General features: G+C 40.2%; 1 protein-coding gene across 1 annotated transcript in view; it reads right to left on the bottom strand.

Moving 5' to 3' along the window:
- Positions 1 to 11,521: 11,521 nt before the first annotated feature.
- The window catches only part of crhr1 (corticotropin releasing hormone receptor 1), a 150,160-nt gene continuing 142,485 nt past the window's right edge, over positions 11,522 to 19,196 (bottom strand). The window contains exon 14 of the mRNA XM_024285068.2: positions 11,522 to 12,855. Coding sequence (XP_024140836.1) covers positions 12,715 to 12,855 — 141 coding nt within the window. The 3' untranslated portion in view covers positions 11,522 to 12,714. The remainder of the gene's footprint in view (positions 12,856 to 19,196) is intronic.

Genomic DNA, 19,196 nt, shown 5'->3' on the forward strand with positions numbered 1-19,196 from the left:
CCGCCTCTGCTACTGTATGTGCATTATGCATGCACCTTACACATGCAATGCTCTATAATTAAACACTGAAGATCATATTTGGCGGTGTGTGAGCTGTAATGTCTTGTCCAAGGACACTTGGTAAAGCTGGGGTTTAAAGTGCTGCAGAGTGACCCACTGATCCACATGGCTGAACAGAGGGTCCTGAGACAACGGGATACACTGCCCTGTTCTTTAGGGCACACTGTCCCACATGTTCTCTGTCCATTCCTGGTTAATGAGTGTCATTGTAAAACCAGGTGTGTTTGAACAGACGAGCATTGAAAACATGTAGGCCAGCGTCTTTGGAAACACTGAGGTATGTAAACAAAGAGACTTCATACATGACTGATGGTTCAGGGTCATCCAAGCAGCTGTTGGTCACTCTGACAGGTGAAAGATGAGGAGACAGTAACAGTGATCTAGATTATAACGTGGGAATAACCTTTTGGCATAAAAGTTGGCTGTGATGTTTAAAAAATACAACAGAGAATTAGAGCCACTATAAGAACCAAATAAACAAATTCATTTGAGAGAATAAAAAACTTTTGAGAAAAAAGTTAGAATTTTATAAGAATAACTCATAGAAATATGAGTAAAAGAGTCAATGTTTTATAATGATAAAGTTATAAATTCATAGGTTTGAAAATAAGAATTCACATATTATATGGCAATATTCTGTTTTCTAATAAAATAGAAACAGGGTACACCCTGGACAGGTCGCCAGTCTGTCTCAGGGCCTCAATCACACACACATCCACTCACACATTCATACCTAGGGGCAATTTAGAGTCACCAATTAACCTATGAAGCATGTTTTTGGACGGTGGGAGGAAGCCGGAGTCCCCGGTGAAAACCCACGCATGCACGGGGAGAACATGCTCCACACAGAAAGGTCCCCAGTTGATGTTTTTCAGATCCCCCAGCCGGGATTTGAACCTTCATGCTGTGAGGCAAGAGCGCTAACCACTGCACCACCATGCAGCCTTTTAACATGTTGGCTTAAACCAAGATTGAAAAACTCTCTTAAAGGTATTTTCTTGTACAACTTCTTGTTTTGAACACTATATGGGTGGGAGTGATCCAGTCAAGTTTTCATATAGTGATCTAAACTGATACTGATGTGAACTGAACCTGCATTTGACTGACATCTGATGCATTTTTATTTCTTTATCTCCATAGCAATCCCTCTTAGGGACAAATCTTCTTCCTTCCGTGCTTCGAACACTGTTGTCCTCCTTAGTTAACTCAAAAAGGACATTTATATTGAAAGGTGTGCAGCAGTCTATACGAGAGTTTCTATACGGAGATTAGCTTCTTGCCAATATTGAAAAGTTCTGGACAGGAAGTCCATTTTCATAGTGTGAGCCTTTAATGACCCAACCATGAAAATTGTGTTTTTGGAGTTTTTAACATGTTCTTGCCATATTTTTCTATTAATGGAGTTAAGGAAAATTACGTTTAAAATTGCATATATGAGTATTTCTTAGTCGAAATGTTGTGAACAAGTATCCACATATAAAATAGCATATTAGTGATGTAGAAAATACTGTGGGCGAGTCACAAACTGCGTGTTCCACTTTCCCCGGTCCACTCATGCTCAGGTGTGTGAGGAGTAGAGCGGTGATGGATAATCAACATCTATGTGCTGTAAGCAGTTAGCTAGTAGGAGAGCATGTAAACAGAGAGCTTTCAGCAACCAAAAACCATCTCCAAGTAACTGACAAGTTTTTTGATTTTGCTTAAAAATGCCATAATAGAGGTAAAAAAACATTAGGATTTTTTTGAAAATAGATCTAAGGATTATCCAAGAGGGTCTTTAAACTTACTAGCACAGACCATAGTGCCACAAACAATTATTTTATTAGTCGACTAATTACAGATTATTTTTTAGATTAGTTGACTAATCAGGTCATGCGCAAGCTTAATGTAAAGCACACATCTTAACCATCATTAGCTCTAAATGAACTAAAACTAGATGTATAGCACTACCTGTGATAATGCTAGTGTGAAAGCTGTAAGCTGAATTTGGTCGCTGAAGATGTTGAAATTGATAGCTAAAAACACTGAAGCTGATAACTGAAAACGCTGAAGCTGAAAGCTAAGGTAATATTTTAGCGAAGCTAAAATATTAATTAAATTCCAAACTAGCTCAAAAAAGCTAGAATGCAACTTCAATATTTTCTAAATTCCAAATTAGCCTGAAAACAAAACAGAAAAAGCCTAAATTAGCCAAAATAGCCAGAATGCAGCTGAAATATTATCTGAACTCCAAATTAGCCTAAAAATTGAAAAAAATCCTCGATTAGCCAAAATAGCTAGCATGCAGCTGAAATATTAGCTCAACTCCAAATTAGCCAAAAAACTGAAAAAATCCTTAATTAGCTAAAATAGCTAGCATGTAGCTGAAATATTATCTACTTCAAAATAGCCTTAAAACCTTAATAAATGCCAAAATAATCCAATAAACTAGCAGAATGCCATTATAAATTTCTACATTACTACACTCTGACTCCATGTAATATATAGTAACAACTAAGCGAGAATTAAATTAGTCGTTGACTATTTTATCTGTCAATTAGTCGACTAATAGTAGCAGCCTTCCCTAACAGACCATCACAACTCCTCCTCCGTGCTTGTAAAAGTCTTCCTTCCTTAAACCATAAATGTGTATTAAACATTTACACTCAGGACCACAAGTTGTTTTAAAATTACATTTTGCATTGACGCTTCTTAAAACAATTCTTCACTTTTCGTCACTGCTGGATCATTGTCTTTGTGCGTGTGTGTTTTGTGTTTGTAACCTAGCAACTTTTCCTTCAGCAAGATTTTGCTCTTGTAACTTCAAATGTTATTTGAGACCTTGGCGAGCTGCGACTCGAATCAGGTATCTTCTTTTTTTCTTTATTCAGATCAAGGCGAGTGTGGTGCTATAGGCTCCTCCCACATCCTTAAGCACTCGCAGCTAGATTGAAAATAAAAACCTCCCGCAGCAACTCCTTGAAGCTGCACTCCGAGCACCAGATGTTCAGCCTTTTCTCAAACTGGGTCTAACCACACAATTAAATATATATAATCAGAAACCTTTTGAAAAGTTGGTTTAGAATTCATCTATTTTCCCAGGTTGTGATGCCTGAATTCAGTGTCTGTTGTGAGTCAGCCTTGCATGGTTTTTGTAACTGAAAAGGAATTAATACTTAATATCAGATTGTCTTTGCAATTTCTCCTTCTTCTTTCACACTAGACACGGTTAATGCGCCAAGATTCAATGTGAAGTCAATGTATGGATGTGAAGTTTTGTGACGCAATTTGGGGATTGGTGCAGTAAATTTGATGCACGTCAAAATAATGGTGACAAATTTGATGTGTGAATCACATCTGGTGTCTGGTACTGTATCAGATACTCAAAAACTCACTAGTGTCCAGTGAAAATGGATTTTGGGAACAGTCAATGACCCCTCCCCCCAAAATGATGACATCATGGAGGGAGAAACCATTAAAAAGAAAATAAAAAAATCCAAAATCTCTTATGAGGCTCAAAAAAATAATTCAAAATCTACTAACAAAACCTAAACACACAGAGCAGGGATATCCAAAGAAAGTTTAAAAATCATTATGGGATGGACACACAAGCTTTGACGCTTGGTGACCATTCTGTGGCAAAGAGTGAAATTTGTCGATTTTCACATTTTTGCATAATATGGGAAAAGAAAATTTTAGTTTGAGCGATCTTCTCAAAATGTTACATCCACAACTGAAGTTTTGTTGATGTTTTGACAGCACCTTTTGCTTTTGTACCAGTTACACTTAAAAAGATTTTTATCAATTGCCTCCTGACTTCTTGAGCATCACTTTGGGGGGAAAAAAGTTGGATTTAGAAGTTGTGAATGGCGTTAGCATAGCAAATTTGCAAAACACTCTCCTGTTGCTCTTCTTTGTTTATTTATTTTACTGAAACATTGTGAAAATCATATTTGAATTACTGGCTCAAGCTGAACAAAACAATATGAAGTATGGCTTGAACATATTAGAATTGTTGGTGAGGTTAACCAAAAAAATGTCCGGTGCCAAGGAAATCAAAAAGTTGACTTGTGGTGATTCTTCTATAAATAACGTAGACCTGTTCGTCAACCCCAGGCAACCCAAAAATTAAATGGTTGCCATGGATATAAATGCTAGCACAATACAGTGGACCATGCTAGCTTGCTACAGAGGATCTTGCTAGCCCAATAAAGCAGAGCTAGCTAGCATGCTGCATTGGAGCTTGGTAGCACGCAATGATGTCCACTGGGCAGCTGGCTAGCATTGCAGCTAACCACTGAATCTCCTCTTAAGTCAATGTGGGCAAACACAGGTGGGGCCACCACAGAAACTGTGGATAACTGTGCCCGCTTTTAAACCTTATGGGGCTCACTTGTCCTTGCCGGCTGGGTAGGGGTTTCCAAAATAGTTTTTTTTAGGGGCTACCCACCAAGCGGAGGGATACATATAGGGTTGGGCACCGAAGTTCGGTTCCAAGTAGGAACCGTTATGATTTGCGTGGTTCTACCGAAACCGAAAGATGCGGCTGCAAACGGTGCCGGATTTCGGTTCCAAATTGAAGTTTCATTTGTCTGTGGACATGTCAATCACTTGTACTCCCTTCTGATTCTTTACGATTCAGCCTATCTATTTACTTTCTTGTGTTCGTGGGCGGGCTCATATAAAACCGCCGAGATGGTCGGCTTCCGCAACGTCGGTGGGCGGGACTTTCGCTGTGAATAGTGGAGTTTCCGCAATTTTTAAACAACGCTGGAGCCCCATCCCAAAATGAAACAATGAATCGTTTCCTCCTTGTTGGGCTGCTAATAGCAGAAAGCTCGGCTCGGCTCCGCCCACCACCACAGCGGGTCGTCATCATCTGCTGCGCTTTGCAGCCGTGTGATTGACATTTATCTTCCGCCTTATTTTATTGAAATAAAATATTGCTTTTGCCCAAAAACAACTGCAAATAAATGCCACATTCCTGATTTAATTTAATAAAATGTCAGGCTAAAATTTCAAGGACGTTTAAGTTTATTTAAGACGGAGTTTTATATTATGCTTTATATTACGTGCGCACAGCTGCACGGCAGGAGGGAGTCTGCGCTTGTTTGAAGCCGTTCTGCTTTGGATTTAGGAAGATAAAGGCATTATTTTTTATTACTGAAGTACCGCAATAAGCACCGAAAGGGAACCGAAACCGAAACAAAAGAACCGCGGTAGCACCGGAACCGCATCAGATCCCATCGGTGCCCAACCCTAGATACGTAGCCCCCATCATGAGGGGGTTCCGCAAAGCACTGTACCGCGGAGGAGAGGTTCTTTTCTTCACGTGGGTGTTCTCTGAAACACAGAAGTTTACATTTAAATGTAAGTAATGGCTTTGTGACCTTTTTAAAGTTATAAAACCGCTGTTGTTGTGTATATTTGAGTGCTGGACGCTCCGTGCTAAAGCTAACTAACTTCGAGTAGAAGTGACTCTGAATTCAGTAACCCTTTTTTTCCATAACTTTCTGTTTGGAGGGCTAAATATAGGGGTAAGGGTAAGGGAATACTGTCTAATCAACGTACTTTAGAATCATAATATTGATGTTTCATCTTCTTGTCATCATAAAATTAAGCCGTGAACTGCTGAAGAAGGGAGACACTTTTGCTTTGCTATATTGTTACCCGAGTACTTCACTTGACAAACAGTAATTATGCAATCATCAAAGCCATGAATGAGAACATGAACTCAATCCTACTAATCAGTAATTGTGAAGATGAGGGACGCTCCCAAAGCTGAAAGCCCGACTGTAAATACGACCGTGTGAGACGACAGCGGCAGTTCGCCTCAAGCTGCTCCGCCGGCGATGACTAACCCTCTTGTTCTTTTTAAGTGCTCTGTTCACACGGAAGTTCACATCTAATTAAGCATTATGGTAGCGCCAGGAGCCTGAAATCCCACAGAAATACTCATGAATGCTGTCACACTTGATTTTTGCATCTTGTCCCCCCCCCCGCCTTTGCTTTTCTGTCGCTGCTCAGGATTAAAACCAGGAGAAAAGTTCTCTTTTCCTGTGAATAAACAGTAGCTGTTCACTGGGGCAGAAACACTTTATTTAAGAGGCAGTGTTGCTCTGAGCTGTCTGTGGAAATGTGCGCTCAAAGTTTGAGGACATCCCAAAATGTATTTCTTGTTTTGGTCTCCTGGGACGGGTTTCCGCAGCCAAACTTTCAGAATAAAAAACATTGACGCCATTTTTAATAAAGTCAAAAGCAACACACAGTTTATTTTCTGTTGACATCTTCTAAAACAAGAAGGCTGGAAATAAATAACAATAAATAAGAACACGAATGACATTGTGATTTTTGATCCGTTCATCATGAAATGACCACTTTCCGCCAAGAATCCTCCGGACTTTTTGATTATGACGATTATCGGCGTCTTTCTTCACAAAACTGCACAATAATTGCATGTTTCTTCAAATCTACTGCAACATTCAGCTGCAAAAATCAAGCTGAACATTGTTGCTTAGCTACTAATACATGATTTTACATTAAAATGACCATTTTAGTGGCGCATAAAAGTTGGCTGACGTGACATTCTTTCACAATCAGAGCTCAGGGTGAAAATAAAAAACCAAATGGTTGAGAAAAAGAGTAGGTTCATATACAATTTGACAGAAACAGCATTTGATAAGAATGCACAGGTGCTAGGCAAACTGGTCTATCAGGAATGTGGGCGGTGAATTGCTGATCACATGAGTGACGTGCCCATATGACTTACAGTGTGTGGTTTAGTGTTTTTGGTTTTTGTCTGTCACACCTCCCTTTGATCTGAATATATCTGCTCTGCTAATTACATATTTACAAGTAATAAATAATCTATTCCTTCATGTTACAATTAAAAAGTCACTTCAGAGAAAGATGATTGAATGGTTTACCAACAGAGCCACTTTCATCTTAAGTTGGAGTTCAATTTTGACAAAATTTAGGGCAAAAACTGATCAATAAACTCCAGTTCTCACAGGGAGTAATTTACATCATCATATAATTTACTTTGCTTTCATATACTGTCTGGGGAAAAAAATAAATGAATAAAAAGATCAAAGTCAACCAAAATGCCCAACAGGTGTCCATTTAGGGGTGGAGTTACCAAAACAATCTCTGATCTGGTGGGAAAAAAAGAAAAAAGATGATAGTCTTTGACTATCATGAAGCTGATTCATTCCATGTATTGACCCATAAAACATTTTTTGACTTTTTGCTGAATTATGTTCACACCGGGCATGTGTGGAACGTGCTCAATGCGGGTTTTTGAATGCACTTTTAGCATATGGTGTTCATACAAGCCTGTCGCTACCCAATAGTAGCGCTAGAGGGTTTGTGTGTCAAAACGTTGTAAATCCTCTGAATTTATGAATAATTTTGAACCACAGTTATTTCTCCATCGTGATCAATTTTCAAACGATTAGTACTTCTGTTTTTTTTAAAAGGATGCTACCATTGACATGGACATCAATGGACTGAGCAATCACTTCCCTCTCGTGTTCCAAATAGGAAGTACCCCAAAAGCCAAAATCCCATTGACTTCCATTGAGAAATAAACAGTTCGTACTCAGCCATTTTACTGTCAGAATATCTCTGATGCATTCTTCTTAGCATGTTTTTTATAATCCTATTTTTTTGAAGATATTTCTACTTTATCACCAGTTATTCAAGTTATAAATTGACCAATCTGGAGGTAATGCACTTTCTATGGGGGACTCAACACTTTCTTGTTGACGCTATAACCATATGTCACGACAAAATTGGAGTTCTTGATTGGTCAAAGTTCAACTGGTTTAACTTTAAAACTTCTGTCGTGACATGTGATTGAGAGTATGACAGTGAAAGTCCAAAATGTGCATTTACATAGACTTTTTATTGGGAGTGGTCACTTGAATGCAGGTTTCTGAGTCTGGAGTGAACATTCCTTAACACACTTCTCAACATTTATACCATGGACTGTTTTCTTTAACTCTATGCAAAATGTATTGTATGATTTAATTTTTTATTCTTTGTTTTTCCTCTTTGACCTACAGAGGATAAATATGTATTGCAAGTGAACTTAGGCCTACTGACTTGTGGACAAGTGGACCAGGGTCTGCTTGTGTCCACACCAGGGTTTGGGATAAAACTGTTTGTTGTGAAAGGGGAACAAAATCTTACATCACTAAGCTCCCTCATGCATGAATTTATTTCCAATTATATATTAAAAAAAATATTTTCAATGTTTTTTTCTGTTAAAGGTGATGCTAAATTAAGTGGACTCCTGGATGTATTGAGAATTAGTGACGTACAACAAAGACGTAAAATCGTCTCACCTGAAGGATGAATTTTGTTGAATTGAATTTTGTTTTTAAGTACCATATTTTCCGGAGTATAAGTCACCGTTTTTTTCATAGTTTGGCCAGGGGTGCAACTTATACTTTTGGAGCGACTTAATTGTGTCTTTTTTAAAGACATAAATAGGCTCATATATGTATTTTCCCAGTTAACACCGATTGTCTGTATCTCCTTTAACAACCACTAGAGGGCGTTGAATCTGAGTACAAGTATTTGCTACTGACAGCGGTAGAAGAAGTGTTGTCCAAAAGAAACATGGAAGAGAATCTGATTGTTTTCCTCTTAAACTTTCACATTTTTCTTATACAGATCAAAAGATTAGCATTCTTGTATTAATTTGTTTATTTTAAGCTACGCTGGGCTTGGCGGATTTGTTCTGATACGTCAGACTTTTCTCCCAAACGTGCAACTTGTACTCCAGAACAACTTATATATGGTTTTCTTCTTCTTGGCTAGACATTTTTTGCTGTTGCGACTTATACTCCAGAGCGACTTATACTCCGGAAAATACGATAACTAGTTTTTGCAAACCTGAAGTCAACAGATACCAAATTGTTTTTGGAATTCCTTTTTTGTGGAAGAGAAGACAACAGACTGATTCAGATTAGCCATATATTTTTAGAATATGAGAGCACTTTTTTTTTAAATTAAAAAAGAAAAGCATCTATTCCATAGGAATAATGCTGTAGAAACCACATATTTCCACATTCATTGGTTTAGATTTGGTGCCAACATTACATTATTGTTGCTTCGGTCACTGAAAGATATTTCAAAGGTAATAGGACCCTTCTTCCTGATCTGGAGCTACAAAAAGTCCATGGTTGTAAATCTTTGTTGTCATGGCTGCCCTGTCTTTGTTTTGCCCACACACTGTACAAATCAGGAATCTAAACTGACACTTTCTCCCTCTGGATATATATCTCCGGTACCGTGGTGAGACGTATATTCTAACTGACATGTTAGGCCTCACATTCTGTACTGAGTTGAAAGCTAACCTGGGAGAGTCAGATGTTGCAGTTCCTCAAACGACCACTAGAGGCTGATGTCAAAAGAGAACAGTTTCCATTGACCACCATGTAAAAAAAGGCCAACTTTACTCCAGAAATAACATATTTTCTATTCATAATAACTGGGTAGAGGTCGGGTTATTCCTTCAAAGCACCTGGTTTGATTTTATTAGGGCTCCAATCTCTTTTTACTTTTTCCCATCCGGTTGTCCATTTTTGGATTTTTGGAGGGTTGGGTGGAGCAAACTCCAGTTAACCCTTTAACACCAGAGCTTTAGCTCAAATGTTGACATTCCTTCAACCATCGTGACTCAACCGTGTACGTAGTTAGTGTAATTCCAGCGGATTCTGAAGCAGAGAGAAGCAGCTTTGCACTGATATTCAACTCTTTACAGTAGTGAAGTGCTTACACAATCACTGTTTCCATGCAAAATCACATTTTTGAGTTTCTAAGAAGGGGATGGGCAACTCCAGGCCTCTAGGCCGCTTTATCTCCATGATTTCCAAGGCCCAACTCTTGACTGATTACCTGCTTCAGGTGTCCAGCCAATTAGAACATGCCAGATTAGCAAAGTATGCTAGAAAACATGCAGCCTGGAGTTGCTTATCTCTGTTCTAAGGGTATTATAAAGTTCATTCCTCACAAAAACAACCCTGAAGTGATATTTTGTTCAATTCCATCTCTGAGAATTTCTCTAAAAACCTCCGCTCTAAGCACCAGCCCCTCGCAGTCCATGAAAACGAGTGGGTCTTTACGTTGTGACATCACAAAGTGGGGAACAGCCCCTTCCAGGAAGAGTCTGCGCTGCCAGGCTAACATAAACCCCCACTTTGGGCGGCAGTGGCTCAGGTGGTAGAGCGGGTCGGCCAATGATCGAAGGATAGGCGGTTCGATTCCGGCTCCCGCCAGCCAAGTGTCGTTGTGTCCCTGGGCAAGGCACCTAACCCAACTTGCCTCCAGTGTGGCTCCACTGGTGTGTGAATGTGTATGAATGTTCCGGTGATGGTCAGAGGGGCCGTAGGCGCGTACTGGCAGCCACGCCTCTGTCAGCCTGCCCCAGGGCAGCTGTGGCTACAGTAGAAGCTTACCATCACCAAGTATGAATGAGGTGCGAATGAATAATGGATAAACAATGTAAGCGCTTTGAGCGTCTGGAAAAGCGCAGATAAATCTAATCCATTATTATTATTATTATTACTTGCTCCGAGGGGCTAGCGGTGATTGGCAAAACGCCTTCATTTTATATGCACATCCATCTTTACAAAAGTTCGGATGTTTTTTGTCTTCATGGGCGAAACACAGACAGGCTGCCGAGGCCGGCTCTAGGTTGACACCATGAAATGGGTGTCGCTCACAAGGAGCAAAAGGCGGAGCCTCAGAGATTGATGCGTCTTACTTCGGGATATGAAAAGGATCGTCAAAATGATCCATATTTCGTTAATAGTTTGCTATTTTGTGTGCCAAAGGTAATATGACCTTATATATGGATATAGTTTACTCTGAAAGGCTTAAGAATAGGATGATTTAGACCCTTTAATTAGCTGATTCTCGTCGTAAATGATCAAAAAGTTATGATAAATCAAATAACTTATGTTATTTTTCTGGTGTTAAAGGATTTAGGAGTGTCAAACTCCAGCCTTCTTCTGGTCGTCCAAAAATCCTAACTTATCTACTGCTGATTACCTGGATCAGGTGTTTTTAGCCAATAGAAGGTTGTGATTCTGACACCCCTAGTTTAGATGTTGCACCACTAAAAGCTGCATTATTCCTGTTCACGATCCTTCACGATCCATCTGTAATTATCTGTCGATGGTTTTAAAAATTCATTTATTTGAACAAAACTCTGGAGTCCTGCAAATATCATCAGTTTTTTTGACAAAATCTGCATTAACAAAACATGGTTTTAGTAATTTAAAATTATACATGTGCTTTTTAGAGCAACATGTAAGACTGATATTGATAATCCACTGTGATCTATGTGCTTGTAAAAGGAAAATATTTGCAAACATGATTCCATAAGCTCTCAGTCTGACATCATGGTGCGTTTGCATTTTGTTGTTTGAGTTGCCCCCAACTGGCACAATATATATAAATTCCTCTGATCCTGGGTTAAGATCTTCTTTTAATCATCAAAATCCCGTTTGGACAAAAGAAGATCTTATGTCATTAGAAAACCAGTGGATGGCGTTGACGCAGCTCTGTGGTTTATAAAGGATACAGCTTCACATTCTTGAAAAACTGCTGTACAACTGACCAATAACAATGTGGTTCAAGACGGTTTGAATGAGAACCAGCGTGGGTCCAGGTGAAGTGTCTTATGTAAATTCAGATCATATGGTTCCCAGCTGGATGGAATTTGGCCACTCTGTGTCCAAACGGGTCCAAATCCACACAAATCTGTGCAGACTTCCTGCCATTGCAGGGCCGGTGCTGCCAACGCTCTGTGGGCTTGGATTTAGTCCCAAGGCCAGATAAGCCTCACCAAAAGAGCTTTGATCAATGGGTAACAGCTTGTCTTGCTCAAGAGTTTGTAAAAATTGTATTTATCAGAACTCTAATGAGGGTTCTGCAATCACCATAAGTATTTAAAAGGTCATTTAATCCGGACACCCACTGAAAATACGTCACGCCCTGAGAGTTTTGCAGTCAAAGATGATGTTTTTCAAATTGAGATGACTCGACTTTTGGATACCTGTTATCACGGAGGCGTCATTATGTATGGAATGTGTTCAAACTTTCCCGGAAAACTGGTGGGAATCACACAACGGCACCAAACTCAGAACACCAGGGCATCAAAATAGAAAACAACAGGACCAAACCAAAGAGTGATAATAACTTAAAAGTGTCATGAAAATTTCAACACCTAACGACTCGGCCTGAGAGTGCCGTCCAGAAGGAGGGATTCCAGCTCAGTCCAGAGCCACAAATGATGAAGACGAGAAAGTGTTCAAGAAAAAAAAATCACTGTCAAACACTGAACTACACAGAGTTCTGTACATTCACCCTGACACTCCAGGTCACACAAAGCAGCTTGGTCACGAGCATCTTTTGATCCACAAACCTCTCATATCAGGACATCTGCAACATCCTCCTTCAGTCCACATTTATTTCTCCAGAAAGTCCCTGTCGCGTCTCTCCAGAGGTTTAGGAGACTGATGCAGTCTGTTTCCTGCTCGGTCGCTTTGTCCAGCTCAAAGAGCGTTTTAGTGTAGTCCAGAGAAGCGGCACAAAATGATGACAACGACAGCCGGAGGTTGCTCCCATAGCTCCACGTCGGGACAAAGCGGGTTTCCTCTTTCAGAGCGATGTGGACTGCTTGATGCTGTGAAAGCTGACCCGTGAAGGTGAGGTGGGGATGGACATGGCCTGGGTCATCCGGGCGCGGATGGAGTGCTGCTCCTGCCATCGGTGGAACCTCTTTCTCACAGCTGAGCGGACCTGCAAATGACAAACGTTAAATACCGTTACCCTGCAAACTCAAAGGGAAGTCAACGTCCTTCAGTACATACAAGCCTCAGCTTCCACTGAAGAAAAAGAGCAGTGGAAAATGTTAGTCCTTGATTGAAAAGGTAGTAGATCCAGTTCATTGCTGCTGCTAATCAATTAGTTGGAAGACATAAACCTATATTTAGACATTTCAATAGAGTAAACTCAAACTGAGCATAGAAAGTACAATCAAATAACTGCATTAGTGGCATTAGATGTTGGTTGCAGGTGGACCAACTGAGACAATCATCTCCAGAGTTTAAAGAGACGGATAAAAAAGGACAATATGTTCCATGTACCAGTGGTCCCCAACCTTTTTCAGGCCATGGACTGGTCAGAACGGGGGGGAAGTTGGTATTTTTATCCTTCTGGTTTATAAAAATCTAAGAAATTTTGTTTAAAAAAGTCAAAAAATATTAGTGGAGACTTTTATGCAGATGATGAAGATTCAATAAAACAAAGTTTTTGATTGTAGAGGTTCTTTCTGGTTTGAAAAAAAAAAATCCATAAAGGAAACATTACATTGATTGAATTTTTTTTTCCCAGAATGCCATTGTAACACTCAGTCCAGAGTCTGATTGTCTTTCAAGGCAAAAAGATTGATCATATTTTGTCTTTACATAAATCCTCAGTCATTGTTGTTTTTTTTTTATCACAAAAGAACATTTTCTGTAAAAATGTTTCAGAAAAGATGTCTACCTAATTCACCCTTGCTGTACAAAAATTCTCAAATGTCTCTTTTACAAGTTTCTGAAAATCCAAAACTTTATTTGATTGAATCTTTATGAACAGTAAAACTTGAGATGAAGATTTTCTCTTTGACGCCAAAGTGGAGGCTAACAACCGGACGCTAGCTTCAGCTACGTCTGACTTTCAAGGTGTGATGGATAAATAAAGCAAAATAAAATGACGCAACCATCATAAAACTGGTATTTTCTAAATATTATATAAACGTGAATCCTCTTTATTATAACTTTATTATCTGTGTGTGGAACAAACAGAGCTACAAGCTATCGCCAGCAGACATCTGTCTCAATAATTCGAGGTAATAATGTCGAAGGAAACTCCTGGTTTCATCCGTAAACAGCAGCTTTATTGTCCTTTGAAGCCATAGGCTCTCTTTGGTTTCCTCATTGGCTCTTTTCTCACTGAATAAACTTCTTAAATATGTTTTCTTGTTTGGTTTTTGTTAGCTTTGAGCTACTAGCTAAGCAGTCCAGTTAGCCATGCAGCTATCTGCTTTAAGTCACATGACCAAGACAGGTGTTGTGAACAGAATCCAGTTTTTCAAAATAAAACTTCCTTCAGGGTCAGAAAATAAACTAAACTGAAATAATATAAGTAGGTCCATGCATTTCTTTTTTTTTTTTTCTGTCAGCGGCCTGGTACCAATTGGCCCATGGACCGGTGCTGGTCCACAGCCCGGGGGTTGGGACCACTGCTATGTATGGCAGATATAAACATTGTAAATTCATTCAACCTTGAAGAGTTGAGCCAAAGTATCAGAAAACCACTCCAAGTGTTTTAAGAAATTAAAAAAAAAAAAACGACTGGAAAATCTGATGAGTCAGATCTGCCTGTCGGTGAGCGTATAATGGTATGGGCAATTTTTCTATTTTTCCCAACTGAGCACAGCCATACCTCAACAGTATAATATACTTTCCCTTGTCTTCTAACCATCCCTTTATGTCCTACATTTATGCATGAATAATGCATTGCACCACAAAGCTTAAAACTGCCTCCCCTACCATGACCATTGAATGTATGCGCACTGTATATGAGAACTGCACTGAGTAAGTGTGATGTCACCCATAAAAAATGGTTTCCTTCCAGTTCCAACGAAATTGAGTCAATTCAGTCCTCCATTTTGTTTTTTACATACATATATATGGTTTCACCAATCACAAAATTCAACTGTCATACCTCAATTCAACATGTAGGGGGCAGCACACAGATGTTTTCAGACTGTATTTTCAAGAATTAAACAAGTTTATTTTAATTTGTCAAAAAATCTGGCAATGACCAACAGACAGCACTTTTAAAGCCCCATTAATAAAGATACAGCCTAAGATAGGTGTCAGAGTCAAGGCCCAGGGGCCGGATCCGCCTTTGTTTAGTATTTTCAAATGAAGTTTTTTTCTAAGAAAAGGAAACCTTAGGTAAGATTACTCTGCTTTAACTTCAAATACGACGTTAATGCAAGTTAATTTTTCAATTTGTTACTTTTAATTTGACACTCTAGTTAATTATTTTTATCTAAAGGATTTTAGGAAGATTTTCCCAAATAACAGGTTTTAAACAGTATTTAGTTGGATTGTAAATCTTCTTAAAAAAAAAAAAAAAAAAAATCACTACATTAGTAAAACCTGCTGGAAATCTAGCCAAATGACTTTATAGTTGATTTCTGATTGAAAAGCTGGTCTCTGTTTGTCCTGGAGTCACTTCATAGCGGCGTTCAGCATACATTTCACAGAAAAAGCACTAACCCAAATGAAATCAGACTCCCATCCTGCAGAGAGATGGTTTAATCCTCTACATGTTTCTGGACTGAATGTTTTCCCTTTCTGCTGAGTGTGACGGTGAGTACGCGCCGCTCATCTATTTCATTTCTCCCCCTGCTCTCCCGGCTACCTTCAGCCCATAACAAGACACTAAATCAATATCCCGTGTAAGCTGCACACGCTGGTTAAGCCTTTTGTTCCAGCTACATTGCAGTTCATGATGAGATATTCGCTCATCGTTCAGACAGCCGTCGCAGTGAGGGTCACTAACTGAAGGGCAACTGATGCATCCTCGCGTTCTCGAGGAATAACCCCCAATGATTTCTTAATGATGGGATGCTGTGAAGCTGGACGTTTGAGAGTCCCCCTCAGCTCGTGGCTCAGGTGGCCCCTCTGAGCTACGTTTAAAATGGGGGGACGGATGTGAACTTTGCAGAGATAAATAGGGTTCTAGCTGGCTCTTTTTAATTTCAACTTATTAAAGGCGGCGAAAATCTGTTCTCTCAGTCAGCCTGCTGCTATGAGACAGAGGAATCCAACTTCAACGGACAGCATCTATAGATCTATACAGATATATTACTTTACATTCAACATCTGTAATTTCTCTTTAAAGTCCCCCTCCCATCTTCTTTAGATCTATTGTGTTCATTTTTAATTGAGATTTTTAGCAAAAATATAGGACATAGTTTCTGCAGAGCGGCAGTAGTTCATTAGAAATATGCAAAGATCAATAAACATTCAAGATGGCTGCTTGATGCAAGAATTTTCGTCAACTTCCATCCATGTTCTTTATCCGCGGGGGCCGTTGGGTTCTCGGAAACTGTCCCAGCTTAAAACTGTCCCGAGATACACCCTGGACAGATCGCCATTCCGTCACAAGCTCATTGAGTTGGGTGGACGGCTATGCTAGCCAGCCGCCCAGTGGATAGTTAATAGCGGTCGCCGCTGCTCAGGCTCCGGCAGAGCTGATATTGATCGCTGCTGCACCTGGCATATTTAGCGAGGTTTACTGTCCAGGCTGTGGGTCCCTGGGCAGTGGAGTCCATTCTGCTTGCCCGTCGGCGGTTAGCTGCACGGCAGCCCGGACAGCCGCTCTAGATTCATGGACTTATGCTTTTTTTTCTTATTTTAAACAAGACAATAATAAAAAGATCCCCCAGTTTTATTTTTATTTCAGTTCCTTTGGATTAAAGCTCAAGAAGAAAACTAAAGAAAACAGAACCCAGAGAGACTCAAAACAAACACAGTGATGTGCTTATTGGCGCCTCGGTAGAGCTCTCCAAAACAAACCTAAGCTACTCGCTCAACATCATCCCTGCTTTCCATGATCTGGCAACGAGTGAATTCCAGAACAACTTGCTGCTCCACGGCTGGAGCGTCTAGCCTAGCAGTAAATTTGACCGGCGTCAAAAGAGAGGCGGCAGACGCAAATTTGACACGCCTGCCGCGCCCGGTGTGAATGCACTATAAGACTGTGATGCATAAAGCATTCTTTAGTAGTACTGAAGATTCCAATTATCTTATACCGCTACCTCCAGGCTGAATAAATTTAACAAGGATGGTTTCATGTTTTTTAACTATTTTTTGGCTCCCCCATTAAAACGTTTCTGAATTTGGATAAGCCCATTTTTTTCTGATGTTTTAAACCAAATGGTTGTTTGAGTTAGTTTAGTCTGCACAATTTCCCCTGACCCCAACAACAACAAGCTTTCTCCGTCCACATTACTGCCTCACTCTGGGTGGTTCTCTTTTTTCGTTCTGTCTCTAAAGCCTAATTATCACAGCAGACTGGCGTTTTCTCAAAGTCGTAGTCCAAAAGCATCGCCACATTTAAAGCCAATTAACTCCCTTTTCTTCTCTGTCCTGATATTTGGTTTCAACTTCTGCAAAGCCATCTTCTCCGTGTCTTCATGTCTGAGCCTGTTGACCTGCTGGTATGTGCTGGCCGTTTGTGCGCCGCACCAAAATACCACTTAATTTAGACAGAACAAAGAAAAAGGCCAGGAGGCCGACCGGCAACAGCAGTGAGGAGGAGTCGGAATTTCAGGTGTCCACTTTAGAGGCTTTGCAGCAGAAGCATCCATGAGTTGTGACTCATCCTCTCCTCGTTTCGCTGTCCTTACAATCTGACCCAGACATAAATCTCAGCAGAATCTTCTGAAGGATGTCAGGGTTTGTAGAAGAGAACCTGAGCCTCTTTTTTTAGCATCCATAGCACCAAATATTGCTGAAAGCGTACATATGTAAGACAGAAAAAAGCAGGATATGGATCATGTTTGACTGTCTTCTATTTAAATGAAGGCACATTTGTTGGTCTGTCCTCGACTCCTCTGCTCACGCCTCTGCAGTGTGAGAAGCAGACACAAGGGGAGGAGTGCAAACTGGGCAATGAGACAGGAGGAGCAGCCAAACACAAGGAGTCTGAAAGAGGAGGAAGCAGAAGGGATCACACGGGAATCCAAGCATACACAGCCACAAACCCACCCTGAGAGAATAGAATTCTTATTTTTAACATGTTCTTAACATTTTTTTCTGATGATGGAGGACTTATATAAAGACAATTAAGCCTAAAGTCACATTGACTTAACATTAAAACTTGACGCCTCTGTCGCGTTTCATGTGGATGCACCATTATAGTGGTTGTAAAGTATTCATCTCCGAAACTGTCATCTTTAACATGACTAAGAAATCACGGTGCTTCAGTGGAATCACCGGATCTCCATCTAAAGTTGAAGATAAAACCTTCCCCATAGATGTGTATGTAGCAGCTGACATGATATATTTTCTGTTTTGCATGTTCCCCGTGCATGCGCGCGTCTCTCCCGCTCATGAGCGTGTTGTTCTGCATGTGGCCTTGCAGTGGATTGGCGACCTGTGCATGCTGCAGCCTGCTTCAACCAATGAAATCTGGAATAGCACACACCTCCCTCTGCATGGACAATTCCTCCATGGACCCTCCCAGGCCAGCTGAAACACATAGTCCCCACCAGCACGATCCATAGCCTCCACCCAGAGGGATGTGCCCAGATTATTGCCCTCCTTTTGATGTGGAGGGGCAGTAAATCTACTACAGGTGACCTCCTCGCCCCATCTTTGAGGGTGTGCCCAGCCGCCCAGTTGATTATCCTTACAGGCTTGACCCAGATTTCATGACTTTAGGTGAGAGATCAGCCAGCGAAGGAAGAGCTGCTCCTTTAGGAGGAAATGGGCATGGACAGAAGATGAAAGCATCCTGAAGCTTCTTAAATTTATGCTATGAGAGTGAAAAATGGTAAAGTGGCAAGTGCGTTTTTGTGACCTTTTTTTATATTTTTCTACTTACACATTCTTTTATATCTTTTTGGACATACTTTCATGTACCGCATTTTCACACTTTATGATGCACTTAAAAGTCTTGATAGAAAAAAAAGACAAGCAAAGCACCTTATAATCCGGAGAGCCTTATAAATAGATTAATTCCGTTTTGTTTAATTATGTTTAGTCAAATGAGGGGTCCACCGAGCTCTGTGTTATTGTAAATACGCTATAGGGGCTAAAGTGTAGCAGTGTTGGACTGTGCTACTAAGAAGGTTGGGAATTAGCTGAGGCTGTTTGTTGAAGGGGAATCAGTTTGTTTATATTTTTACAGGTATTGTGAACATGCTCTAAGGCTGCTAACATGTAGCTGTTGCCTTCACCAAATCCACAAAACACATATGGACTGGATGACCAAACTGGTGGTGTGGAGATAGTCCACTGTTTAGCGACCGGGACAGAAACGGCACTGAGGTTCAACAATCGGAGGAATTCAGA

The sequence above is a fragment of the Oryzias melastigma genome, linkage group LG19 (genome assembly GCF_002922805.2).
Source record: "Oryzias melastigma strain HK-1 linkage group LG19, ASM292280v2, whole genome shotgun sequence".
NCBI classification, from domain to species: domain Eukaryota; kingdom Metazoa; phylum Chordata; class Actinopteri; order Beloniformes; family Adrianichthyidae; genus Oryzias; species Oryzias melastigma.